The sequence below is a fragment of the Cyrtonyx montezumae genome, unplaced genomic scaffold (genome assembly GCF_038088225.1).
Source record: "Cyrtonyx montezumae isolate F1298 unplaced genomic scaffold, pur_monq_1.0 scaffold_7, whole genome shotgun sequence".
In the NCBI taxonomy this organism is placed as follows: Eukaryota; Metazoa; Chordata; class Aves; order Galliformes; family Odontophoridae; genus Cyrtonyx; species Cyrtonyx montezumae.
Window position 1 is genome coordinate 32,433,694 of NW_027072078.1, and position 24,806 is coordinate 32,458,499.

Sequence of the window (24,806 nt, forward strand, 5' to 3'; positions counted from 1 at the left end):
TCAAGTCCTTGTCTACATATGTATCCATAATACGTTTGAAATACGTACATAAAGACCGAGGGTTTACACCCTCAGTTTATCATCTCCACAGCCCAATTCGGCGATCAACTAAACCTACAGTACATTTTCATCAAGTGCTGCAAATCAGCAAAATATTAAATGAATCTTGAAAAAATGATTATGAATCCACAGTTCTGTTTGACTGTATAATTCTATTTAAGATTAAAATTACTATCATAAAAAGGCCACTTTCTGAATGTAATTCCACAAAAACATCATCACAAAAGCTTTTACTGCTATTTATGTCAGAATGTATTTTAAACAGTTCTAATCATTTACCTTTGTGGACACTTAATTAAAATTACAAAACCAATTTTAATCTGTAGTCCAATTAATATGCAAATATATGCAAATGTGGTAAATCAAGGTGGTGATTAAGTTAAGGACACTCTATTTCATGTCTGCTTTAAGTGTGAAAACAAACAATCTTTTTTGTAATTGTACTGATGGATTGTGATGTTTATAGGGTTAGTATGGGGTACAAATGTTTATGCATCAACATTATGCCAAAACAAAGATTTTATACTCTGGAGTGATTTAGCATCCAGCATACATTCAGATGTAACAAAGTCATTTTGCAGTCATCTTGTGAATTAGAATAAGGTCAAAGCAAAGTTAAATTTCTATGTCATCCATTTGTATGGCTATTTAAAATTCAACAATCACTTTCTGATGTGTTAGGTAAGAGCCAAGAAGTCTCAAGAATGGCATATTATCACCCTTTATCATTTAGTGTTCATAATACACTGGTTTATCTTTGATACCATTACAGAAATAGTTCCCCCATTAAGGTGCAAAGATATTCATCCTTTTTAACCCTTTCTCTTCCACAAATTTGGATTTTTTTTTCAACTTGCAGTCATCGTTAGGGTTTCTCTGCACACATGCACTGACTTCATCAAACACCAGTAAGGCTCCAGTTTGTGCTCACTTCTGCAGCCACTTCTCACCTTCCCCGTGGCTGCTGCTTCCATTTCCCTGCAGTAAAGCCAATAATCTGTTGCTCCTTGAAGGAGTAAATGTGAATTCCTTCGGCTCACGCAGCTCCACTTGGGGCATCTGTACTCCTGGCCTTAAGCAGCTGATTTTCTCAGCCAAGAAAATAATCATATTGGAATACGTAGCATTTAATTTGACACTTTGAGATGTGCTTGGGAGTTCAGGAAGCGGCATAGCTTTCCCTTTGCCTCATATTCTAAGGAGGAACCAAAGCAGTTTTGAAACAAGTTTTGTGCAGTAGGGCTGTGTTCCCCTGACATCACACAGTGATACCTGAGTATAAAAACAAGACAGCACCCCTCTCTCCATGCAGTTTTTTTCCATAATTGATGAAGTGTTCATCAAATGCCACACATACATTACAAAACAGTAAGAACAGGTTGTTGCTGATTCATTTTTTCTCTTTTATTTTATTTTTACATCCAGAACAGTTTATGAGACGAAGATGAGGTACGAATAGAATGTTTTTACTTCGAGTTCTTTATGTTTCTGGCATTGCTACTTTAACCGTAAGACATCAGATTTGGAAGTTCAGCTGAATTCAGTAAAGCTGCTTTTAAAAACACATTCTGGTCTGGCTGTATCGGTCTCCTAATGAACAAAAAATAGTTGAAAATGATTTTAAATATTTTATCAATTTTAACAAGGAGAAGGGACAGGAGCAATGTTTGCAGCCACAGTCTTTATAAACTAGTGTGCTCATCTCAGAATCTAAGCAGCCATTAGAACTCTGTAATGAGCAGGACTGACACACGGAGGAGGTGTCACCGGACCTAATGAGGCACCATACAATTCACCTGGCACAGGTTCTGCAATGACATTATTAACTGGTTCCTGGCTAAAAACAACCCTGAACTCCTTCATCCCTAAACTGGTCTCCTGAGAAAGAACCGCTTTCTGCAAACCTGGTGACAATGTGCAATAGGAACCAGAAGGAGCCAAATGATTGTGATCGCCTGCTCCACCTCCAACTCCTCTTCACTATGTCACCTGGGTCTGGTTTCCATCATTTCCTCCTTTGCTTTTCCAAGAGGAAAGTACACACGTTTCCAAAGAAGAGCAGCAAAGCAGGGTGGGACAGTGAGCACTATGGCTGGGAGCCACGGATGGGTTTTGGCTCTGCAAGCTCTTACAGGCATTGAGTTTGTGCTCTTGCTCTACCTGCTCTTGTGGGAGCAGAACGAACAAGATCTTTGCTGTGTATTTAAGGATATGAAAGCAGGGCATCATGGAAGCTGAGACATGTACTCCACTGAACATGCACAAGTTACCCATAGTGCTGCACAGGACACCTCCACCTCATCTTAGGGTCTGAAATTAAACCTACAGGTACAAAATATGCCAACAGAGTTCACAGAGCTGCTGAAACAGCAGCAGCAGATTATTTCTAGTGGGAGATAAAAAGTGATGCTCTGTACCAACCATCATTGCAGGATGAATTTGTGGTAACCGACTGCACTGCCAATACACATACTGAAACTTAATCCCTCTGAAGACATGGAAGCTTCCTTTTTCAAACCTGTACCAATGTAGAACAATCTTACCACTCAGTATCCAAGAAAACGTTTCTCTTTAGCTGTTCTTCCCATATCCACTATTTGTATCTTTTTAAAATCGAGCATGCTGTAAATAAGCCATTATTCTTGACCACTCTCTGAATATTTCACAACTGAAATTTTTGTTAATCAGTTTTCATCTACTTATCTACAAAGTATTCTTCTTGGAATGAAGCAGACAGAAGTTTATATGCATATTTAAAAACTCAGGTACCGTCTCAGTGCAAGAACAGAGTGGAATTCCACCTCCAAGTGCAGTTCCAGATGTAAATCACACAACAGAACAGAAGAAAATCACGAGAAATAGAGCATTATGTCATTTAGGAGCAGAAACTAGAATGTTACATAGGAAAATAAATATATATCTAAAATAGTATCTTTAAGCACCACCTCTACAAAGCTTATGTTTACAATTCCGATTTGTAAATGGTCAAAGACGTATTTTAAAAGTTAAAGGTGCATGCAAAACAAATCAAGAATCAACCAAGGGATTTTTCCCCTTCTCTATAATGTATAGCATGCTTGCATCATGCTTCTTCACATTAGAAATTCAGGTCTTGTCTGTCCTAGGAGACTGCATGGCGACTGGAGAACTGGAGTGAAATGATCACATCATCACGAGGAAAAAGAATGTGAAAACTGAGCATCTGAGTGCAAAACTGCTCTTTGGGTGGGGTTTCCATTGTTTTTACTTTATTAACCAATGCTCATCTTTGCCAGCTGCTAAACAAGAGTCAGACCAAACTGTGCCTTTGTCTCGATAACCCTTTATAGCACAGTGCAAAAGATGAAAGCGAATTACGCTTTTACAAACTCTCATCTCCTGTGTGTGTTTGGGGGAGAACAGTATCAACACACTGTGATCTTTAAGAACCCAAAAAGCAGAAAAAAAAATGATGAAATGCGTAATGTCAAATGCCCAAAATAAAAACCACTTTAAAAGTTTCTATTATGCATTACAGGGCATCAGAATTGCAAAACCTGTAAAAAAATATATGATTAAGTTCATATTTTCAAGTCCTCGTTTGTATCTGAGATGCAATGCATGTTATGAGTGAATGCCCTGGAATAAGATCAGCATTTGCCCACTTTTTAATAGTGATTCCAATGACTAAGTTTCTTAAGTTCCCGACCCCCTGTATTTTATGATTTAAGCTATCTTAGCAGCATAATAAATGAGCAGGAAAAAAAACCTCTGTGCATTAAGCTCAATATTACACCTTTCCTTTGGTTACACAGCAATGCCCGTAGCGCAAGCCATTATTTGAAGACTAAATGCAGCTACAACCTGAAGCCAGAGCATCAATCATTAACATGTGAGAATGCTGATTGGAATCTAAGCTAATTGGAAGGTGTGGGGTAAATAACTCCCAAGGATGGTACTTCAAAAGAAATAGTATAGATGATGGCATATTTGAGTAGGTCTATATAGACAGTACACAAATAATTCAAAAGAGAAGATAGCTCACCTTCAAGATGACAAGGCTCGCAGGGGACTCCACGTAGGAGGGATCTCCGAGAAGAGATCCTTCCCTGGTGGTGGTCAGCCCTTAAATGGGGTTTGGGAGAGGTGGAGCCAGACTCCACCCCTTCCACTCACACAGGTATATCACCTTCACCTGTGCGCCCTTGGCTGACTCAGTGCTCACCTCAGGTAACCAATCAGTGGTTAAGGCCGTGATTCAGCAGTTCCTATACAGAAGGTAGGCGTGTTGGGATGTCCTGATGATAAACCTGCCCAGATAAACACAACTGGCTTCAGCACTGCCTTGGACAGCATGGCTTAATTCTTTTGAATAAGCTCAGAAGCCCCAACAGCAGAGGTTGTTTGGGACCTCCTCCCACAACAGGGATATCCTAATTAGCAAACAGGGCTCAAAAGTCTCTAAGGGTATCTCAGAAATTCAATCTTAGGCTTGGACTGCTCCAGAAGCAGGCTCTGCTGGAGGTGTTTTATTAGCAGATAGAAGAATTGAGCACACAGAGTTCCTGCAAGCTCCAGAAATACAGGCTTGAGCACACACATGTAAAGGACTTCTGTTCAATCAAACATCAAGTCAACCACTGACAGACATTTTTAATCTATCTGAAAATGTGGTTTCATAGTTTGGTCTTTTAGGGCTTGAGAACTTTGCTCGCTGCATCTCTGGGGGCATTGCAGCGTAATCTCAGAGAAGCTGAAATCGCAAGGCTTCGTGAAGACCAGTGCCTGGTTATGTGTGGGACATCTGCTGCCCTGAGAGGGACAGGAAGGGAAATGTCACATGTCGTCATAGTGCTTTTATGGTTTCTCCAATTAATACAATAAAACACACCAAATATATAAGCATAAGGAACACCTCCCCACCAAAAAGCTCCAACACATGATGCAACTCAAGCATAAAGGTCTTCTTCCTGCACGTTTGAGAAGTGACACCAGCTTTCTTATAACTGGTCCCACAGAAAGTGGCAATTCTGATTTGCCAGCATGTGTTGTAATGAGTAGTATTCTAAAAGCAGTGCAAATTAACCATTAAATCACATCGATTAGACACAGAATACATTAATTCTACCTCTTAACCACCTCAATACTCCACCCCTTGATTATTTTTCCATAATTAAAGGTACTCTATGTACTGTTCTGTGTATCTGAAGAGATTCCAAAAACACTTCAGAAAAACAGTGTTGTTCAAGCAGTTTCTACTGGTGTTTCTACTGTCATTTGCCACTGAAAAACCTGAATCTCACCGCAGTGAAGTATAAAAGAGCTTGCTGCTTATGAGAAGACAAGCAAAGAAGAGAGGACTGAAGTTACACCTCCTTGCTGGACAGAAAATTAGTGAGGGCCTGTACAGCACCATGTTGATTTATTACACCTATTGCTAGGGCAGTATGAGAGCGTGCAGATATTATCTCCAGAACGACTCATTAATAGGTTAAATCTGGCCACTAACATTTTTTTAATGTATTTCACCTCTCGACAATCAATTGAAGAACGCACTATTAGAGTATAAAATTAGAAGTGAGTGGTTTCTAGTCTACGGCAATTCTTAATGAGCATATTTAAACTCCAACAGCACCTGGATGTCGTTTAAAAGAAGGCAGGACATGAGACGACAACCAAGCAAGCTGTCATGGGAAGTCCCAATGCACAAGGAGGTACAATCCCACTGTTCCAACTAAGCATCACGTACAAAAGAAACATCAAAATTAACACGGGAAAAGTGGTGACAGCAACCACTTCACATGAAATTAAATATGCATATGATACAAACCCCTCTTTTTGCTAAGCATGAAAATACACCGTGGGTAAGTAGCTGAAACCCAGACAAGTTCAGTAAGACCAAACTCTTCTTTCACAACATCCATAGCAACTCTCTCATTACACCATGCGTTGGAGTATTTGCGTGTAGCCAGAAGCACAGCCCTTACCACTAATGACTGATAACACCACAGCCAATTGTTCCCAGTAACTTATTTTCTGTTAAGCACTTTTTGTAGCCCCACAGTAGCACTTCTATTCTCTGCAACACATTCTAGTCCTACCACTCAGAAGAATGGGATTTAAAAATAACATTTAAACAACGCCGAGTATAGCAACTACAAGGTGCCCGCAAGAGAAATATTTAGGTGTCTGCTGAATATATTTAGCAAAGTCAACAACGGAGTTTTCTTTGGCAATCCTACCTTTTAAAGCTATAAGCTCAATTAGGCCAAAAAGGAGGATGCTGCGTGTTCCTACAAGTCTCTTACTGCATTCATTTATTGTTCAGTTCACAGTCTCTGAATACAACACAATCCTCCGACGGAGTCAGCTTTCATAATTCAGTAGTACAAAGTCTGCAAACACATGTAACCTAGATCCATATTTCACAGTGACAGCATATGATAGCAGAATGTGAAGTATTAATGCTAGTGTCACTACAGTCCTACACTCTACTGCACTTTAAGAGAAAGCAGCTGCTGAGATGAAATGTGTGCCAACTGTCTGAAGACAGAAACATAAGAAACATTCCTTCTGTTACAAAGGGAGAGACACACACAAACAGACTTTCTTTTAGACTCAACAAGCACAAAGTTTCTTACTTTTGCCTTTTACGTTTCTATTTCCACTGGGGAAGCACTGCCTGGATGCAGAAATACAGAGTGACACATTGCTGTCCAGCACCTGGTGGGGCACATTGCTCACCGAGCTGGGAGAGATGCTTTAGGCCAGCATCTCCCATGCAACACATCACCATGGAGTCCATAGCGTGTGCCACTGAGCTAAGGGACAAACCACAGAACCACACTCTGCTATGAAATGAAGTGATTGAGGTGCTCTGATCATTCTGCAGGGCTGGGTGAGGAATGGCACATGGAAACTCGCAGAGCAGAGCAGCACTGTCCCCACGCAGCAGCACAGTGAGAGCCTGACCTCATCTGAAACGCCCGGCTGTAATTCACTCCGAAACTAGCACAACCTCATTGACCTCCTTATCAAACAATTTATTGTGCATTTACGGACTGGACAATGAAATAGAGGAGCTAAGGTATTAATAGTGACACTATTTGGCAAACTCATGGAGCAGTTCATTCAAAAGGCAATTTTAAAATTGAATGAAGAGGTTTGACTAGGCAATAAAACCAGCCACAATGCCAGTGAGCAGTACTTAGGAGGAAAGCCTCTAATTATCCTATTTATAAATCAACAGCAATTTTACTGATGACTTCTTCTAAAACTTGATTAAAATAACTTCAAAAAAATTAAAAAATAATCAGATCGCATTTATTTTATTAAATTACAATTTAAAAGTACTATTGATTCTCTTTATAAATGAAAATGATAAAAACTTGAGGACAAGAACGAGACAACATTTTTTAAGAGAAACATTTGTACAACACTCAGCAACATAATTATAGTGCTGCCCTTGGGGAAGGGGATTTTATTTTATAATGAGAATGTTTACACTGTTATGGGGTTCAATCTATCTGGGAGGGAAGGTTAAACTTCTTTCCATTAAAGACAGCCTTATAATGAAAAGCTCTGAAAGGAGAATGGAGTCTAATATAGTAGATGTAATGGCCTATTAAATGATTCACACACACAAAATGAATCAAATTCATTGTATCTTACTGCTCTTTTATGACAAAATTGTTGAAAAAATAAAACTATTGTCAAGATAATTGCATATTCAATATACTGTATTACTGTAACTACTATTCTTATTGGGTGACCCGCAGCCTACATTTTAGGTGTGTTAATAGGACATTACATTTTAAATACTTTATACTATTGGAATGTTGCACAAAAATCCCACTTTCACTCAGAAAGCAGAAATCAATTTAGACTTAGAGTCATGCTGCAATTCTACATCATTCTTTTTCAATTAAGTTTTTTGCATACATTCTTTATGATGTCATTTCTACATTCCTGCAACAGATGTTTGTTTATATCCCAATTTACTAAAATGCTGCCGTACTAGTTCCTGCTATTTTCAACCTAACCTCTACAACTAGCTAATGTTTCCAAAACACAGTACAATAAATGTTTTCTTAAACTTGTCCCCTCCATCTACTGCTAAGAATTACCAACTCTGATCATTACACAACAGCAAATGTTGCTGTTAAGGGAGGCTGACTGTATTGAAACGAAAGGAAGAAAAGAAGTTGTGACGTGCCTAAAAATACATGCATCAGCAGACCAAAAATAAGACAACTTTGGGGTTTTGCATGACTGATTAGGAAAGGCATTCCCTCTGTCAAGACTTGATTTTGCAGATCTACACTGCCATAATCCAGCAGAACACACTCTAGTAGTAAATACTGCTTGCAAACGATCTACTCCTGTACATGATGTACACATGGGATGTTCCTCAGGTACTATCACAGTACAGGATTACATCACTACTTATAATGTGGAAATAAGAGTATATGGAGTCCTTTAGCAAATGAATGAAAGACACAATAAGTAGCAGCCAGTGAGCTTACACTTCCAGACCAACATCCTGCACCTGGGCTATCACAAACAGTTAATATTTCAGGCTCAAAAGGTTCAGTTTATATCAGCCTTTGCAGGTATACTGAGAACTCTGAAGGACTAAGCAACCTCAAACAATTTCAACAGAGTTGGATGAAAAATAAGGCAGAATTTCCAGAGTCTCCAAATGATATTCAAAGAACTCTAGGGAGTACAGTTTTGCAGAATTAAGTCTTCATACTTCACTGAATAAATTCAGGGGCTACAAGACATAGTTTTGAAGGCTCCTATGCTTCTTTTTAGCTTTAAGACCCCTTTGTCAGTATTAAAAATATGTCAGCGTTTTTATTGCTTGTGATACAGGAAGGGAGAGGAATTGAATGCAAGCACAAGAGCATGAGCTGCACACAAGGGCCCAAGGATCAACCCACTGCCTTGTACCATTTTCATGGAGCATGCTCATCAGTGTGAAAAGCTCAAACCCTCTGATCTACAATGGGCTACAGAAACCAGCTTATTTTATTAAACACATTGACCTCCTAGGCTACCTATGCTTGCTGGAATTTTTATGTAGTTTAAAACCAGTCTAAATTCACACGTAATTCTATTTCTTAAATCTTTTAACTGAGAATTGAAGCAAGAAACATCAATTCAAACCTATTTAAATTACAGGAAGTAAGGCAGGGTTTTTTCACTTTTATGTTCCTCTTATTAAAATTCCAAACACCAAAAACCCTCCCAAGCTTATGATCTCGAGTGAGATTTGTTTCTCCTGAAGTCCACTCCCACTTCCAAAAGGCAAGCCCAAGTTTCTAAGCCCCAGCCTACTGCAATTAAACATGACTGCAGCAAACCAAACCAATCTTACAAATTCCATTGAAGTGTCAAGTACAAGAAGGTGAGAAATTACAAAAGAATATCTATTTCCACAAAGAAAAATGGTAGAATAGATAGCAATTCATTTACCTCACTTATAAGTAGGATGCATTGTAGAGGATAAAGTTTTACCCATGAACAAGGCTCTTCCATTAAGATGAATAAAGTAACTATACACAAATATGTAATAGATAAGGGCATGGAAAAATTACCAATGTAGAAGGTCTCAAACTAAAGTAAGTTATCAGTGCTTCTGTATCTTGGAAAATAAATGAAAAATGATAAGGATTACTGAGGGAACAATTACATTATTTTCCAAAGAGGGAGAAGTAGAGACTAGAGTGGGAGGTCTGAGAAGCAGCTCGATAGTCTGGGAACAAGCAATAAAGAAATTAGCCCATTAGATAAACAGATCCTTAATTTACCCATGAAGGAGCCACTCAGAGATAATTTCTAGTGGCAATCAAAGGTAGAGAAGGTAGATTTTATTCAGAAGATGCTCAGAATAACCTCATGTTGCAACATGAAGTACACTGCTCAGGGTAAATAATGCCAATAATATACATTATCCAGCAGATGCTTTACAATTCAGTCATTTAGGACTGTGCATATGTGGAATGAACATTCACTCAACAAATACTACCAGTTCAAGTTATCAAACCAATCATGCGTTTTCCCCTTCCTCTGGTATCTGTTTCCAGAGCAGGCTTTTTCCATTTTACAAAGATGGGATTACCCATACTTCAGACATTATTGCTCCATTGGCACAAAATGGACACATCATGTTTTTTTCATGGCTGCCCATAAGAATGTGCTTTATATGAAGCCCTCTCTACTCGTTGTAGTCGAGTACCTACATTCACCTAACAACTGCTCAGCAGACAATCTGGTTCTCCAAATGAAGAGAAGCATCACCCCCAAGAAAAGGTTTAAAGAGACAAAAACGAATAACAAAGAGCTTGGACCTCTGAGATCAATCACGTGCCCAAGTCAGGTTTCACGTTCTCTCAAAGCTCTCCATCACTGCAAGGCAGTCTCCCAGTTAACAAGTGCTTTTGAAATTTCAACTTAGCTAATGCTTTCCAAACTCCATTTTTCTCAAGAAAAATCCATTTGTTTTCTTTATAGTAGGCCTTTTAAAAGGGAGTCATAACTGATGGATTACAACATGTTTCTACCTTTTCAATCTGAATTTCATAAGAATGAAATAAACCACAAATGAAAGTGCTTGTACCAGGCACGTTGAACCTTTCTTCTTCTATTAGCATATCAGTCTGCAATCATAACTAGATCAATAGCGAAGATATCTGCTTAAAAGAGCACCATGCTTTCTTTTGTCAGAAATTCATTACTTTTTATTAGGGTCATTGCTTGAAAACTTCAAAACACCATATGGACCTAATTGTGGTTTATTTTGGCAAAAAGGAAGACACTGTAGAACAATTGAGGCATTACATTCTACAATTCCATTACTTTCATCCCTCTCAGTTTTATTACTGTGTCATTAAAGGCAACTTGAGTGAGCGAAGAATTATAGTGTCATGTGTACGGGCTAGTAGATTAATAACAAAACACACTCAAGTTTAAAGGTATCTAACAGCTGTTTTCATTATTTTGTGTAAATACGCTTGAAGCATATCTATCTGATTAGTGGATAGAGTGCTCTTCTCTGTCACATGCCATGGGCACTGCTATGTGCAAGTAATCAAAGTGCTCAGAAAATGAGTTTACATTGTTCACTGCTGAAATACACAAATGTCAGAAAGTGACTGCGCATCAAAGCTTAGGCAAATCATCTGCTGCAAACAAACAGACTCCAATGCACATTTCAGCTTTAAACATTCCTCTGCAGCACAATGAGTGAACAGAACTTATTGCTAGCCAAAATGAAGTGACGCTCGTGGAATAATAAGTTGCTAACGTATAGATGCATAAACAAGCTCTGCATTGAGTACCTTGGAGAAGAGCTCAGCTACTTCCAAAAATAAGATGTTTGAATGCTACAAGTACTTGGTAACTTTATGGATATCACACAAGGTAGCACGAGGCAAATACATATATTGCTCTTTTTGTTTTTGTGCAATTTATTTACCAGGAATCCTGACAGATAATCCTTCTTTTTACTGGCAACTAAAGGAACACAATTTAGGCACCCTAAAAGGGTCAAACCCTCTCTTTCCCATATATAGTCACATAATTCAAGATCAGCAATTCATGACCAGATTGCAGATAACGTAAGTGAACTCAGAAACCAAAAGAGCTGTGCTGAAGCTTGATGAAGGACAAATAACATTTCAGAATTACTGCATAAAAATTTCTTCTTTCAGTGATTCATTCCCTTCAAGCAGAGATCGGGGCAATTAAACTACTGCATACAGGGTTGAAAATGAAAAAAACAAACAAAACACACTGACTCATCAGAAAAATGAAGTCGTTCTGACTATCACGAGCTCAACAGAAGAACTTTACTCAAATGCTTCTGCAACCAAAAGTAAACCGAGGCAAAACTGAGAAGGATACTCACAAAGGCCCAATACTCAGCACGCGGTGCCTAAGATGGCTCCTGCTGAAGCATGTTAATCTCTGCACTTCTCCAAACACTGCAGCTGTTGGCGTTTCATACCTTGCCACTTTGTCCTCTGACAGAGAACCAGCTCCACGTCATCGTGTCTTTACACTCGGAAGTCCACGAGCTGAGCTCAGGTCTCAAGACATGAAGTCAGAATGGGACCAACTCCCAGTCCACCTCATTTTGTGGATACCATCATAGCAAACTCCTCAATTTTCTGGTACTACTCCTATGCATTTTAACCAATGGTTCTACAAATTTATCAAGCTACTTTAAAAATTCTGAAGTGTTTTGACATTCAAAACTATATCCCCCTAAGAGAAATCAAACCAAACAACTGACCTACACGTCGTTGTTTTTTATTTTTATTTCCAGTCTGAGCCATTTAATAATGACCAACTTCTACCTAGTGGTGCTATAAGGATTATCTTTGAACTTAAATAATTCCTCCTCTTCTATGGCATTTATCCTCTGACTGAATTTATAAAGATTAACGTATATCCCCTTCTCAACCTTTATTTTGCTAGGACAAATGAACCATACTCTTTTAATCTGTTCTCGTAATACAGATTCTCCTAATCATCCTAGCAGTAATTCGCTGTACCTGCTTCACAATTTAAATTAATCTCTCCTGAACACCAGAACAACATACAGTTCTTCAGTGTTTTATGCAGGGACAACAATGCCTATCTTTAAACAAAATCCTTCTCCTATTTCATGGGAATCACAGAGAAACTGTTTTTCCTCCCTCTACTTGGTTTGGCTCAGTGACACTGCTGCTTGCCATTTCTTCAATAGCAAGAGCTCCACATACCTGCATGTTCTTTAGATCCTGTATTTAGCTGCGTAGCTATATAGACCAGTCCACAATTCAGCATGCAGTGATGAGCTGCAGAGGGAAGAGCTGATTGCTTTCCTATTTAGTTTTCCATTTAGTTTCCTGCAAGTCTGACCTGAGAACTACTTAGGAGACATCATAAACAAATCTTGCACAGTTTTAACGCAAAACTATTCTCAAATAAATCACAGGTTGGCCAATTCAATTAAAATCTGATTGTTCTTTGTTTTTCTTTCCAGGCTATTTTTAGCATCCACATTGCTCAGAAAACGAAGACTGAACACAAAAAATATCTTGTTTAGGCTTGAACCATTTCAAAACCACTTTGATGTGAATTCAGATTTCTCAACACGCAAAACGCCCCATCTTTAAGAAAAAGCCAATACAATCCAGAGAGTTTTTTCCCAATACTTTCTTGGCAAAAAGAAATTGGGAAGGCATTCTTGGACTTGGATCTCTTGTTGCTCTTCAGCCTGCATCCCTATTACATCCTGCTTATATGCCCAAAACTCTGATGAGCCCTCATTACTATTTAGAAATGCATCTTCTCGATAGTAAAGCTGAGCAGCCTCCCACCTTAAAAGCACTTCTGGTACGTTTACATTGTGATTTTCCTATTTTTAAATGCATGCTATTTGAATTATTTAAAGGGAAAAGGAGGAGGATCATTTCACCTGGGAGACACAACTGAGCAGGGGGAATGTCCAAAATATTAAATATTAAATATTCCTAGTTGCAAATGTGAAAGCAAAAGCAAACAAACAAAAAAAATAAAATAAGCCAACCTAGCTATATTAAAATACTCCTTGTGCAACGAAGGAATTATCTGTGATTTTGCAAAATCATTTACCTCCATCCCGTTTGGTCATGTATAAATAAAACATCCGTGTCAAATTGTTCTTGCACATTATGTAAAGGTCATCTCCATAGGGCTGGAGAGCTATGTCTCCATGCTTCCAGGTTCCTTTTCAGACATAAAGCTGTGAACGTTCTTATTCCACAGCGTAATTTTATTCTCTAAGCCTTCACTCTCTGAAATTCCTATAGCATATCTTACTATCGGCTGTACTGTCACTTCCATCTAACAGCATCTCTAACTGGAATTGTAAGTTGAATTGGCTGTCTGCAATCCAGCACACAACAGTCCTCAAAGCAGGCCTGACCCCACTTAAAGTTCTAGCTTTACGTTTAATATCAATTTGCCAGGCTGTCGGCCACTTCTTTGTGATTCCTCCACTCTTTAAAAGTGCTTGCCTTTTTTCACCCTTTTTTCTCCAAACTAATACAGCATTCAGGACGAAGTTGGGCTTTTTCTAAAGGGACTGCCATTCCCCCATGACTGCTATGAGAGATTCCTTCATTCTCCTCAAAATGAGTTCCGAAAACATTTTGTATTCTCAGAGATGAATCCCCCAAAATAAATGATATTATTTTGCTGTCCCTTATCTTTACTGCATTTTTTAGCACTGCCTATTTTCTTTCCTATTATCTTGGAAGAACAAATGCCCCAGCACGTTTAAACAATAAGGCTCTGTCACTGAAGCAACTAAGAACTAATATGATCAATATGAATTCTGCAAGCATGAAAGAAAAAAGCAAAATACCCACCACTTCTGTGCACTATTTCTGAATCTTGTAATGAACATTATGGAGTTCTTCAGATGCTCGAGGGCGATATTTTGAAAAGCAAAATTCAATAGGGGAAGAAGTGCCTATAAAAGCCACCTTTTGCACACGTGAAAGATTGAAGTCTGTACCTTCCATATGGATTGGAACTAAGAGGGATGCCACCACGTCACTCAAATCTCAGCCTTCCGCTCCGTGCCACCTCTCCCATCCGCGTTTGTCACTGCGTAGAGCGCCAAGAGCCCTCACCTCTGAATGACTGCAGTGAAAATGAGGGCATTTAGTGCTCTGCAAGATTCTACCACGAATCAATTGCCTTCTACCACCTCGAACAGAAAAAAAAAAAAAAAACCCAAAAAGCTGTATTTTAAGTCTGTCGTGACAGTTTTAACCAGTTACATTTAAACTTCATTGAGCGTTACTACGAGAGCGCAATGCTACCTCTGGCAGCATCCTGGGTGGGGATGGTATTTACTCCCAGCCTTAGGGAGGAAGATGCTGTTGTGAAAGGGGAAGAGAAGAAACAGAACTGAGGAAGAGCTCAGAAAGCACAAAGCTGGGCTTCAGTTTATTATGCTTTAAAATAGGTAACTTAAAATTATATCAAATAGATGAAAACCTTTGATATAATGGAAATTAAAGTAAAAATATACGATCGCCTCTGTTCTCATCAGGTTTAGCTGAATTACTGTATTACAGAAAGTTCCTCAAAGAATTAAAAATGCCATCCATATCAGCTCCTGATGAAGGTGTCATTTTCATTTCCTCTCCCATGACATCCCTCAGCTTCAAATGCCCACACACATTACAGCAAGGTAGTCTGCTCTCTATACAAGTTGCAGCAAAATTATTATGCGTGGAAGTGCATAATAATCTAGTCCAGTCGTGACTCTACCACTGACTTCCTGCATGAATATGCACGAATCAATTAAACCTCTGAAAGCATCAATTTCCTTCTCAATGTAGTAATGATAATAATAATAATAGCTGCCCATTGTATAGGGCACCGCATGCAATATTTTTAATGCCTGCTAATGAAATGTGCTATTAATTATTAGAATGTGGTTTGGTTTTGAAAGCCAAGGAGGAGCGCTTCAACTCTGCATTCCAAGGGACACAACCAAAAATCCTCAATGCTTCCAACAACCTGACTTGATGGAAGTGCTTACAAGCAGCCCAACAAATCCCACTTAGGAGTCAAACAGCAATTAAATTTGTATCGAGACTTGCAGATCCTGGCAGCTATGCTGCAGTGAGATTTGCAGCTAAGGGGTTAATGGGACGAGATGGGAGTGGTTATGGGCTCAGTGCCACAGGTTTTGCCCTTTGTGGCTTCTCACATCCCAGACTTGGAAAATATGAGCTGTGATACTGAGAAAGGTAAGAAGCCAGCACAGCCCCATAGTGATAAATGAGTTTGCATCATCTGTCATTAGAACTTCCTGCCAACAGGGTCATTCCCCATTAAATTACCACTTGTCAATGTTTAAAATACTGATTGATAAATGACTGTGCCAAAACTGATAACACGACAGCTTTTATTTTCTAATATTCCCGGTTACCACATTCTGCTACTTCAAGATACAGATATACTAGTTTTTTTTTTCTTTTCTTTTTCCCCAAGTACTTCAGTGAAAGACAATTTAATCTAATACAAACCTAACAGGTACTGTATAATGATTGGTCCTGATATACATTATATACTATTCTTCTTGCCAAAATAAACCTACTGGCGATTTAGTGATATGGGTAGATCCAAGTTTCACATTTCATCAAATGCTAGTAATCTGTTTTATCAATATAAACTGCATTTTAATGAAAAAATTCTTTTCTTCAGTACACTTCACTTTTAATGCCCCAGAGTATAATAATTCGTTCATGCTGTAGAACAAGAATGTTTTACAAGACCTTAACTCTCCAGAGAAATTTCTCTGTAAATACAAAATGCAAGTTTTATGGGAATGTGTTGTATGCAACATGAGCAGTACCCAACATAATAAAAAACTAGGTTGCACAGAGAATTCTGCTTAAGTATCCTTGTGAGCTATTGTGGGACTAAATGGTTATTATGGCAGCACTGAGTTGAATACCTATCCGACAGATAAAAGAGAGCCAGTAAAACTATTTCTGCCTCTGAACAGATAAAAAGAAATGAGTTTTTTAGAAAGTTTTGCAAAAGAAATACATCCCAGCAGACCATCCAGCCAGGTTCTCCTTTAGGAGGGCATTGTAGGTTTGCCACTAGAGAGCTGTGGGGACAAAACTCATCTATCCTGCTTCTGAAATGCAAGCAGTGGGGTGCTCTGGGGCAGTGGCTACTCCCCAGGGCTAGATTAGGAACTCTGGCATCACCCTCTGAAGGCACAGAATGCAAGCACTGAAGGACGCACCAGTGAGTGTGGATGCTCGAGCCTCCCTTCGTCCCATTCACCCAACTCTTGCCTAAAATCCTCCATATTATGCCCTTGATAAGGCAGCACAGTGCTTCCCTCCCAGTAGGTGTCATGTCCCAGATCTTGTGAGCATCCCTCCTGCCTGACAACGCCAGCCCTCAAACCCTGCTTGCAGTAGGTGAGGAGGAAAGCCATTCAGTGGAGCAGTTTCCATCATCCCGTTCTTCAGCAGCAAGCCCCAAGGTAGGAGCAGGCTATTGGCGTTATCTAATTATGCTAATTACCCATAAACTGTGGTGACAGGGAGGCTATACCTACCAGAGAGCACCATAGATATGCCCAAGCTACCTCTAAGTGCCTCAAAGATAGCCTCAAAGCTGGAATCACTATCATTAGCATCATACTCCACCTAAGCTAATAAATGCTACTGCACGGAAGGCTAAATAGCCTTCCAACTGCTCTTTTAAGGTATATCACACAAGACTGTTAGTGAGAGCTCACACGGGTAGAGTAGAGCACCCCTTGGTGCCATGCAGCCACGTCCCCAGTGTCTATCCATAGTTTTGTGTTTGGGGATTCAGGTCTGTGCCTGGTTGTGGACATCAGTATATTCCAGAACTGTAAAGCTATTGTGTGGTGTTGATTACAGAGGAAGGAGGAGTTAGTTATCAAATGCTTAGTTATCTAAACAGAGGTACCAGGTTCAGACCTGCAAGTGTGATCCCAGTGATGCAAGTCACAAGGATTACAGTTTTAATTCCCCTAAACAGGCTCCTCCCCACATGATAGTGATATTTCTTCACCAGAGATACTATCAGTGCCTTTCAGAAACCATGAGTGAGAAACTTCCCTGGCCGGTCAGAAAGCATTTTCAAAATCACAAAATTCTGTCTCTCTTACACTACAGCTAACAAAGATAAAATCAAACAGTTGAAAACGCCCTGCTAACTGTACTACATTCTAAAAGCAAATTCAGAAGCAACGTTCTAAAGTCTTTAATTCTACCCCTAAATGCATAATGCAGGCAGCACAAGGTGCTAACTAACAAGTTCCACTTAAAAAGAACCACTGCCATCTTCCACTGTTGTCCCAGTGCTCCTCATGTTTCTTTTACATTAGCCCACTTCAGTCCAATCTGCATTTTGAGCTCTTAGGAACATTAATTCACTCCTGCTTATAAAAGTATCTCCCTTTTCTACCACACCGTGGTGATGGTAAAGATATACCACAACTAGAGGAGTAATAATGATAACTGCAATCTATATTACAATGGCACGGAGCACCCAACCTGATCCAGCTTTGCCAACTGCCAGGGACAGAATGGAAGCAACTGCCAACAATAACATCATTAGAAAGGGAATTTTGTTCTCGGACTACAGTTTCTGAGTGTGCAGATAAAAACATAACAAAACAGATCCTATTGAGAGAGGATGAATCTATATGGAATAGCTTTGGTACTCCAGGGCCCAGAAGCTAGTCGTCATCAGAAGCAGAAAACAGGAGGATTAGCTCCACAGATGTCTTACTCTGCTGTAACCTCAAATCTGTTCATCTCTTCTCACTTGTCTGTGTTTGCTCAGGGAACAAGAGGTGCCCTTATGATAAATCTTTATTGTAAAATTATTCTCTTCACAAAATCATAGAATCACAGAATTGTAGAGGTTGGAAGGGGCCTCCAGGGATCATCTAGTCACTTCTACTTCTAAATAGCAGAAAAGCAGTTGTTAGATGCCCATCTGAACTATTTAATTGGACATTATGCACACTGTAGTGCTACATCTCACCTTAGCCATTACTCCTTTACCCTTAAGTGCACTGCCTGTGTTATTTTGCACAGCCATCATCTACAGTAACCATATTAACAGGTAAATACTTCATAGGATTTACTCATTTGACCTGCTCTTTTAGTACAGTTTTTGGTTGGAAGGTCAGATGTATTTTCATGTATTTTAACCAACAATTCCGGTGTTAATCTAAAATAATCTTTACATGATCACTAGCACAATCGAGGACTATTTCTTAGATCACTTATGTCCAGATGAAGATTACATTTGAGACATGCACACCCTCTGACATTCACACGCGAAATAAAAGAGGTCAGAGTAAAGAAAAAAACCACCCTGGTTATTTTGCCTTCAGAATTTTTAAATATTTTCCCAACATCTCAGCAAAATTATGCATTTTAAAAAGACTGCAGGCACTGAAATGATTGTCAGTCATGCAAATAATCACTTACTTACAGTGTATGAGTTTGGTTTGGATAAAGCAAATTACCATTTGAAAATAACTTGAAAAAACACTCTGGGCTAGGAGCTTGCTTTGTAAATTTTAGCTTGGCCACAATTTTTTCTTAACCTTTTTCTCCTCCGTCTCCATTCTGCCACTATAGCAATTCAGTCTAAATAAAATGATAATAATAAAATAATAAAAAATACAGCATTCAACCACCACAGGTGCATTCACCATCATTTAAAGCGTGGTCTTGTGAAGAGATAGTGCGTCATGGCTGCAGTTGAAGGTCAAAAGTCACAGAATTTCAGGGCAAGGCAGAAGGTTGCCACAAGATTTCCTAGGTACACCAAAACCATGAGACCCCTTTGCAATGGCTCAGTGTAGAATATGTGAAACACCCACAGCGTTCCCTCACTTTGCAGGCACGGTCTCTAGGACACAACAGCAGATCTGTGGAGAGGTACAGGTCATGATACCACCCTGAGACACAATGCCCTAAGCAGCACTGGAGGATTTTAACACACTTGCCAGTCACATAGCTTTGAGACATCGTGTTAGACATGGATTTTGCATCAGTGCTTTAGAATATGTTTGTGAAGTGATGAAATGCAAACCTTGCTCCATGACATCAATAGAATGCATGGCCTGATACTAAAAACCTCCCTGCCACAAACACATATTTAGTCTTTGAAGTGGCTTGGAGCACGAGTAGGTCAGGAGAAACATCTCATGTGACCAGAAACTGTCATCAGATCAGAAGTTGGACCCTTGCAGTCACAACACTGCTTTCCACCCTTACTTCAACAAAGCACGTACTCAGCATCGTGTCATTTTTAAGAGTATAATCAAATTGCAGAATCAAACTCTTATCTATTTAATATCGGTCCCATCGAAGCAAAGTTCCTGTTCAGTGGGAGGAAAAGTTCCTTGTAATAGGAAAAACAATTGTGCCAGGTTTAATCAAAAGTGAAAGGGATCTGGTGAATGTTCCCTTTGAGCCACATAACCCACTGCTAATTTCAGGATGGGCTCTGAAACAAGGGTAATAAAAAACGTCCTTCGTAGTAACTGAAAAGGACTGAAGAGCAACTGCAACTGCAGCTAATGCCAAAATCTGCAAGTCTGCTCTGTGCTACTGAAATGCTTTTCACCTACCTGGGAAGCAATAAAATGAGAGGTAGGGGAGGGGGGAAGGAATAAAATCCCACTACAGCATACCAAGGGAAATATAGCTTCTCGACTACAGCCTTATCGCTGTTAGTATTCTCTAGAATTTCTTTCTCCTCCTTGACCTCCCCTGTACAAACAAATAGTTGGAGTTGAGGCACAGTCAACTTTTTAAGAACTGAAACTAGTGGGAAATTATTCACACCGAGTGATGGGGGAGGTTGTATGCTGCCCCAGCAGCCTCTGCTTACTGAAACACACTTACCAAGCAAGGGAGAGTGCATATCTTCCAACTCTTCACTTAACAATGCTGAAACTGATTAGTTAAAGCTTCACCATAAATAGGTAGTTTTGACAGACTGGAGGCAATTTATGACGTGGAAAATGTACTGACCTGCTCACATCAGGAAACTTGACTGGAAAATAGAGAACTTGGCACTTGGGTCTGATTATTTTTTCCAGATCCTTAGGTCTGTGGTCAGGAATCAGCTTCATAAATTTTCCAATGGACGTAAGAAACGATTCCATATTAAAAGCAGAGTTGAACACCACAATATCAGCAACCAAACTGTAAAAAGCGGTGAAGGTTAATGAACACACTGCTGGTGCAAAAGGAGTGGAGCTATTTTAAACGCAATGAAAACAGGATACACGTTCTCACATAAAAAAAAAGGTATGAAGAGAATGCTAATTAATAAGAGCCTTTTCAGGTGAACCAGAAATAGCATACGTACCTTAATTAGAAATATTCTGATTTACAGATTTCGACCTTTTTCTACTTTGAATTATTTTTGAACTTTTCTTTCTTAAAGCAAAGAAGCAGATCCCATTCTGTCCATGGTTCACTTTCCATTCATAACATGAGTAAGACTAACATTACTGTCCATGTTTTTCAAAACAGACAAGCCACATTGCAATGTGACTTCGGTAGAATGTGGAAGAAGACTCCTTACAGAAAACACTGTACTGAAGGACAACTTCCTTTTGGTTAACCCACCTTTGACTGGCCAAGTGGGCCAAGGACTGGGATAACCAAGAAAAACGGCTTTGTTTTTTTAACCTATGCATAAAAAGTGCATGTGCTAACCAAAAAGTAGACACCACATTGCACACAGTATCAAATAAAAAGAAAATAAGTTTGGCATGTTAATACAGCGTATTGTTTCTTAGTGCTGTGTTCTAAAAATCAATCAGATCAAGTGATTTCACTCAACTGGGAGCTGGTCAGGAGATGGCAAAAAGCTACGCAGGCCCTGAAGTATCTGGAATTGAGCATGGGAAGCTCTGACACAGCCTCAGCTGCCCTGGCAAATGCAGCACAGGTGGAGGTAAGGTGTGCTCTGTGGCCAGTTGGATCTCCCACTATGTTGCTTGCTGCAATACAGACCCATGGGCTGTAAGACACACTGAGGATGTGTTTGTAAGTCACTGGGCTGGTGAGAAGTGTATTTGAGGTGTGAGCCTGTCATTCATCTTCGTGGTATCACACTGAGTCAAGAAAGAAAATTGACATTGGTCCCCAAAGCAGCCAAAAAGCAGGAAAAGCAAAAAGAGAAATAGTCCTTTTCAAGCACTCCATGGGAGTTAAAATGTTTTCAGGATCCCCCACTCTTCCCAGCCTAGACTTTGTACCCTTTGCTTCCAAGGACACCACAGCCCCATCTACCCCTCCCTGTGTCACCTTTCAGATGATATAAAGCAGCAGAAGCCACATGGTTATCTGCTGCTGGCACCTAGCAAAGGCTCCAGACATTCCCACCTCTCTTGGTCTCGTATATCAAGCCTCCCGTGTCCAGCTTTATCTTGGAGCCTGTGTGTATCACTGCAAACCTGAACACTCTTGTCATTCTTGCAGTCCAAGCAGCTACGAGGACAGGAATTCCATCACTGAAATGTGTGATGTTATTACCAGTATCATCTCAACCCTTCTGAATCATTAAGGAGAAAATAAAATCTCCCTCTAATGGCTCAAGAAGACTCCAAGTGCTCCAATTTCAATTTCCCTCCCAAAAAAACTATGCAAAACTGCAGAGACAGATAAGAGTTGGAAATATACTGACATAAAGATAGATCTGGAAATATGTATTTTCATGTTTCTAGTATTTCCAACAGATTTGGAAGATGGAAGATGGCACTTCCTTGCAGATGACTGCTAGGTAGTTACACACTGCACTGAGGAGATGCTTTCCATTTGCTCTTAAAAATGGGGTTTATATAGCAACAAAAATGAAAGATGGAAATTATATAATTACATAGAGATGCAATTGAGAGGCTGAAGGAAATGGAATGGAGCATCTATAGAGGACTTTTAGGGGGAGGTGAGGCAAAAGAATTGTAAGATTTTAAAAACACATGCTTTGAGGATAATGTCTGCCAGCTTACAATAGGTAAAGAACTGCCATAAGAAAGCAAAACATGTAGCAAAAAAATATTCCTTACCCCAGCGTCACAGAAAGACATCTTTAAGGTATAAAATCAGAAAATGGCTGCTAAATTTCTCTTCAGTTTTTTCACTATCCTCTCCCACTCTGCTGCTCAAGCAGTGAAATGTGTGCAAATGCAGTGGTGGCAGCAGCAGCTGCAGGATGGCCAGAGAGTACCCTGAGAAATTTGACTATCCCCTGGCCTACATTATCATGATGCAAAAGCTTAATTTATATCTTGAAACGCTCAATCCCTGGTCCTCATAATTCTCCTAATGGCAGTTAGGAAAGAAAAGATAATGCAAACCAATTTATTCCAGTTCTCAGAACAACTCAGTTTTGCTGTTTCACTTAGGTTTGTGCAGAGTCTAACCACAAAGCTTTTCAGCTTTGTGGTGGTTATTAACTTCTTTCATTAACTTAGATTCAAAAAATACATTTGTTTTTAGCAACAATAAAGGACCACAGCCTTTAAAACGTCTGGGTATTTTAGCACTGCACAATTTCTGAATACTGGATGAAAAAAAAAGTAAGGATTTATCTGGTATGTTTACTGCCCTCTCTTCACAAGAAAAGTGTGGCATTACATTTTAATTTCTGTTTATTTCCCTAAAACCCTCTCTATAATTTCAGTTGGATGCAGTAAAAGCTATGGCCGAGCAGGAGGTGCTTAGCTGCAGCTTTGCTAAGCAGACATGGAACAAAGCATCTTGCTCATGATGGCCAAGATGGGGTAAAACCCACACAATGCCAGGTATGCCACAGGAGCCCAAGAGAATCACAGGATGGCTCGGGTTGGAAGGGACCTTAAAGATGACCCGGTTTCATGCCCATGCTGTGGGCAGGGCTGCCACCCTCCTCTGGTGCTGGTATCACTGAGTGGATAGGGGACGTGGTTTTAGCCAGAACCCTTTTCCCAGCTCCTCTTTGGGACACCACTTGTACCTCTGCTTCCCAGTCTCTTCAACTAAATGGAGGAGGACTCCTCAGGGCTGGAGATGCTGGGCATCAGTACGTAGAAGGACACACTAAACAACACAGAGAGGTGCAAGAAACACATACCATGAAAGAATCTGGTTGTATCCATACTGAAAATCCCTTTCCTTGCATTTCTGGACAGGATACGCCAATTGGTTCTCATGGAAGTAGAGGACCTTTTTCAATTTGCCCAGGTCAGGGCGCAGGGCAGCGAGTTCAGCCAGGTTAAGCACGGAGCTTGCAAAGAGGATCCTGGAAACAAGGAGAGCAGTGTTTACTGCCCGTGAGCATGCTCGCAGGGGTCACCCCTTACCCTTCGCCTCCCCTTCTCCCCCCCCAAGAAAAACATAACCCCTATAGGGACACATCAATAGCTAAGCCTTAATACCATGTAGCAGCACTCGAAGTTTTGATCTCTTAAAAAGCAGCTGCTAAGAACCCAACTAGAAAAGCACTGAATCTCATTGGTCTTCCCAGCTCAGTTACAGAGAGATGCAAAATAAAAAAGCTGGATGGATTTTATTGAAAAAGGCAAGAAAAGCTGTATCTGAAGGACAAATGGAACAAAGATAAGGCTGACTAGGGAATACTTTGCTTGCCAGTTTCATTACACTTTACTTCTTTATGCAACCAACTACTGAAATTCAATATATGAGCAGGAATGGCACATGTTCGTGTTATGACATAAACCCTTTTGATTTATGCAGTACACTTATCTAGTGTAGTCTCTTTTTTCACCCTTTTCCTGTGTTTTATTTTCTCATTTTTCTTAGGTATCCTATATAACGGAATGTTCATATCCTCACACCCTGGTATTGTCACAGTGCTCCCACGATTCCACAGTCCACAGCATTGCTCACATCCGTCAGGTATATGAAGCAGGCACAAAACAGCACTAACAAGCTGGCATCTCAGATGCCATCTCAGATGTCATCAAGCTACCAGAAAGTGGGCTTATTTAAATACATAATAGCAAAGTGTGACCCTGACGAAAGCAGTGGCAAATTTCCCATAGTCTCCCCACAACTACAAGAGTGCCTCAAATATCCACACAAACACATGCATATATATATTATTTATGTACCATAATGTTACCTTTGCTACTACACATACTGTCTTTGAGTAATCTGCATCTAGAGAACACACACTTC

The 24,806-nt window shown here is 39.8% G+C and overlaps 1 protein-coding gene across 6 annotated transcripts in view; it reads right to left on the reverse strand.

Moving 5' to 3' along the window:
• The window catches only part of GTDC1 (glycosyltransferase like domain containing 1), a 158,119-nt gene that overhangs the window by 57,781 nt on the left and 75,532 nt on the right, over positions 1-24,806 (reverse strand). For 5 of the 6 annotated variants that reach the window (XM_065751004.1, XM_065751005.1, XM_065751008.1 and 2 more), the window contains 2 exons: positions 23,740-23,907; positions 20,649-20,822 (listed from right to left, as the gene is read on the reverse strand). The exons of the other annotated variant lie outside the window; for it this stretch is intronic. In XM_065751004.1, the coding sequence (XP_065607076.1) occupies positions 20,649-20,822; positions 23,740-23,907 (342 nt within the window). The remainder of the gene's footprint in view (positions 1-20,648; positions 20,823-23,739; positions 23,908-24,806) is intronic. 6 annotated transcript variants of the gene reach the window in all.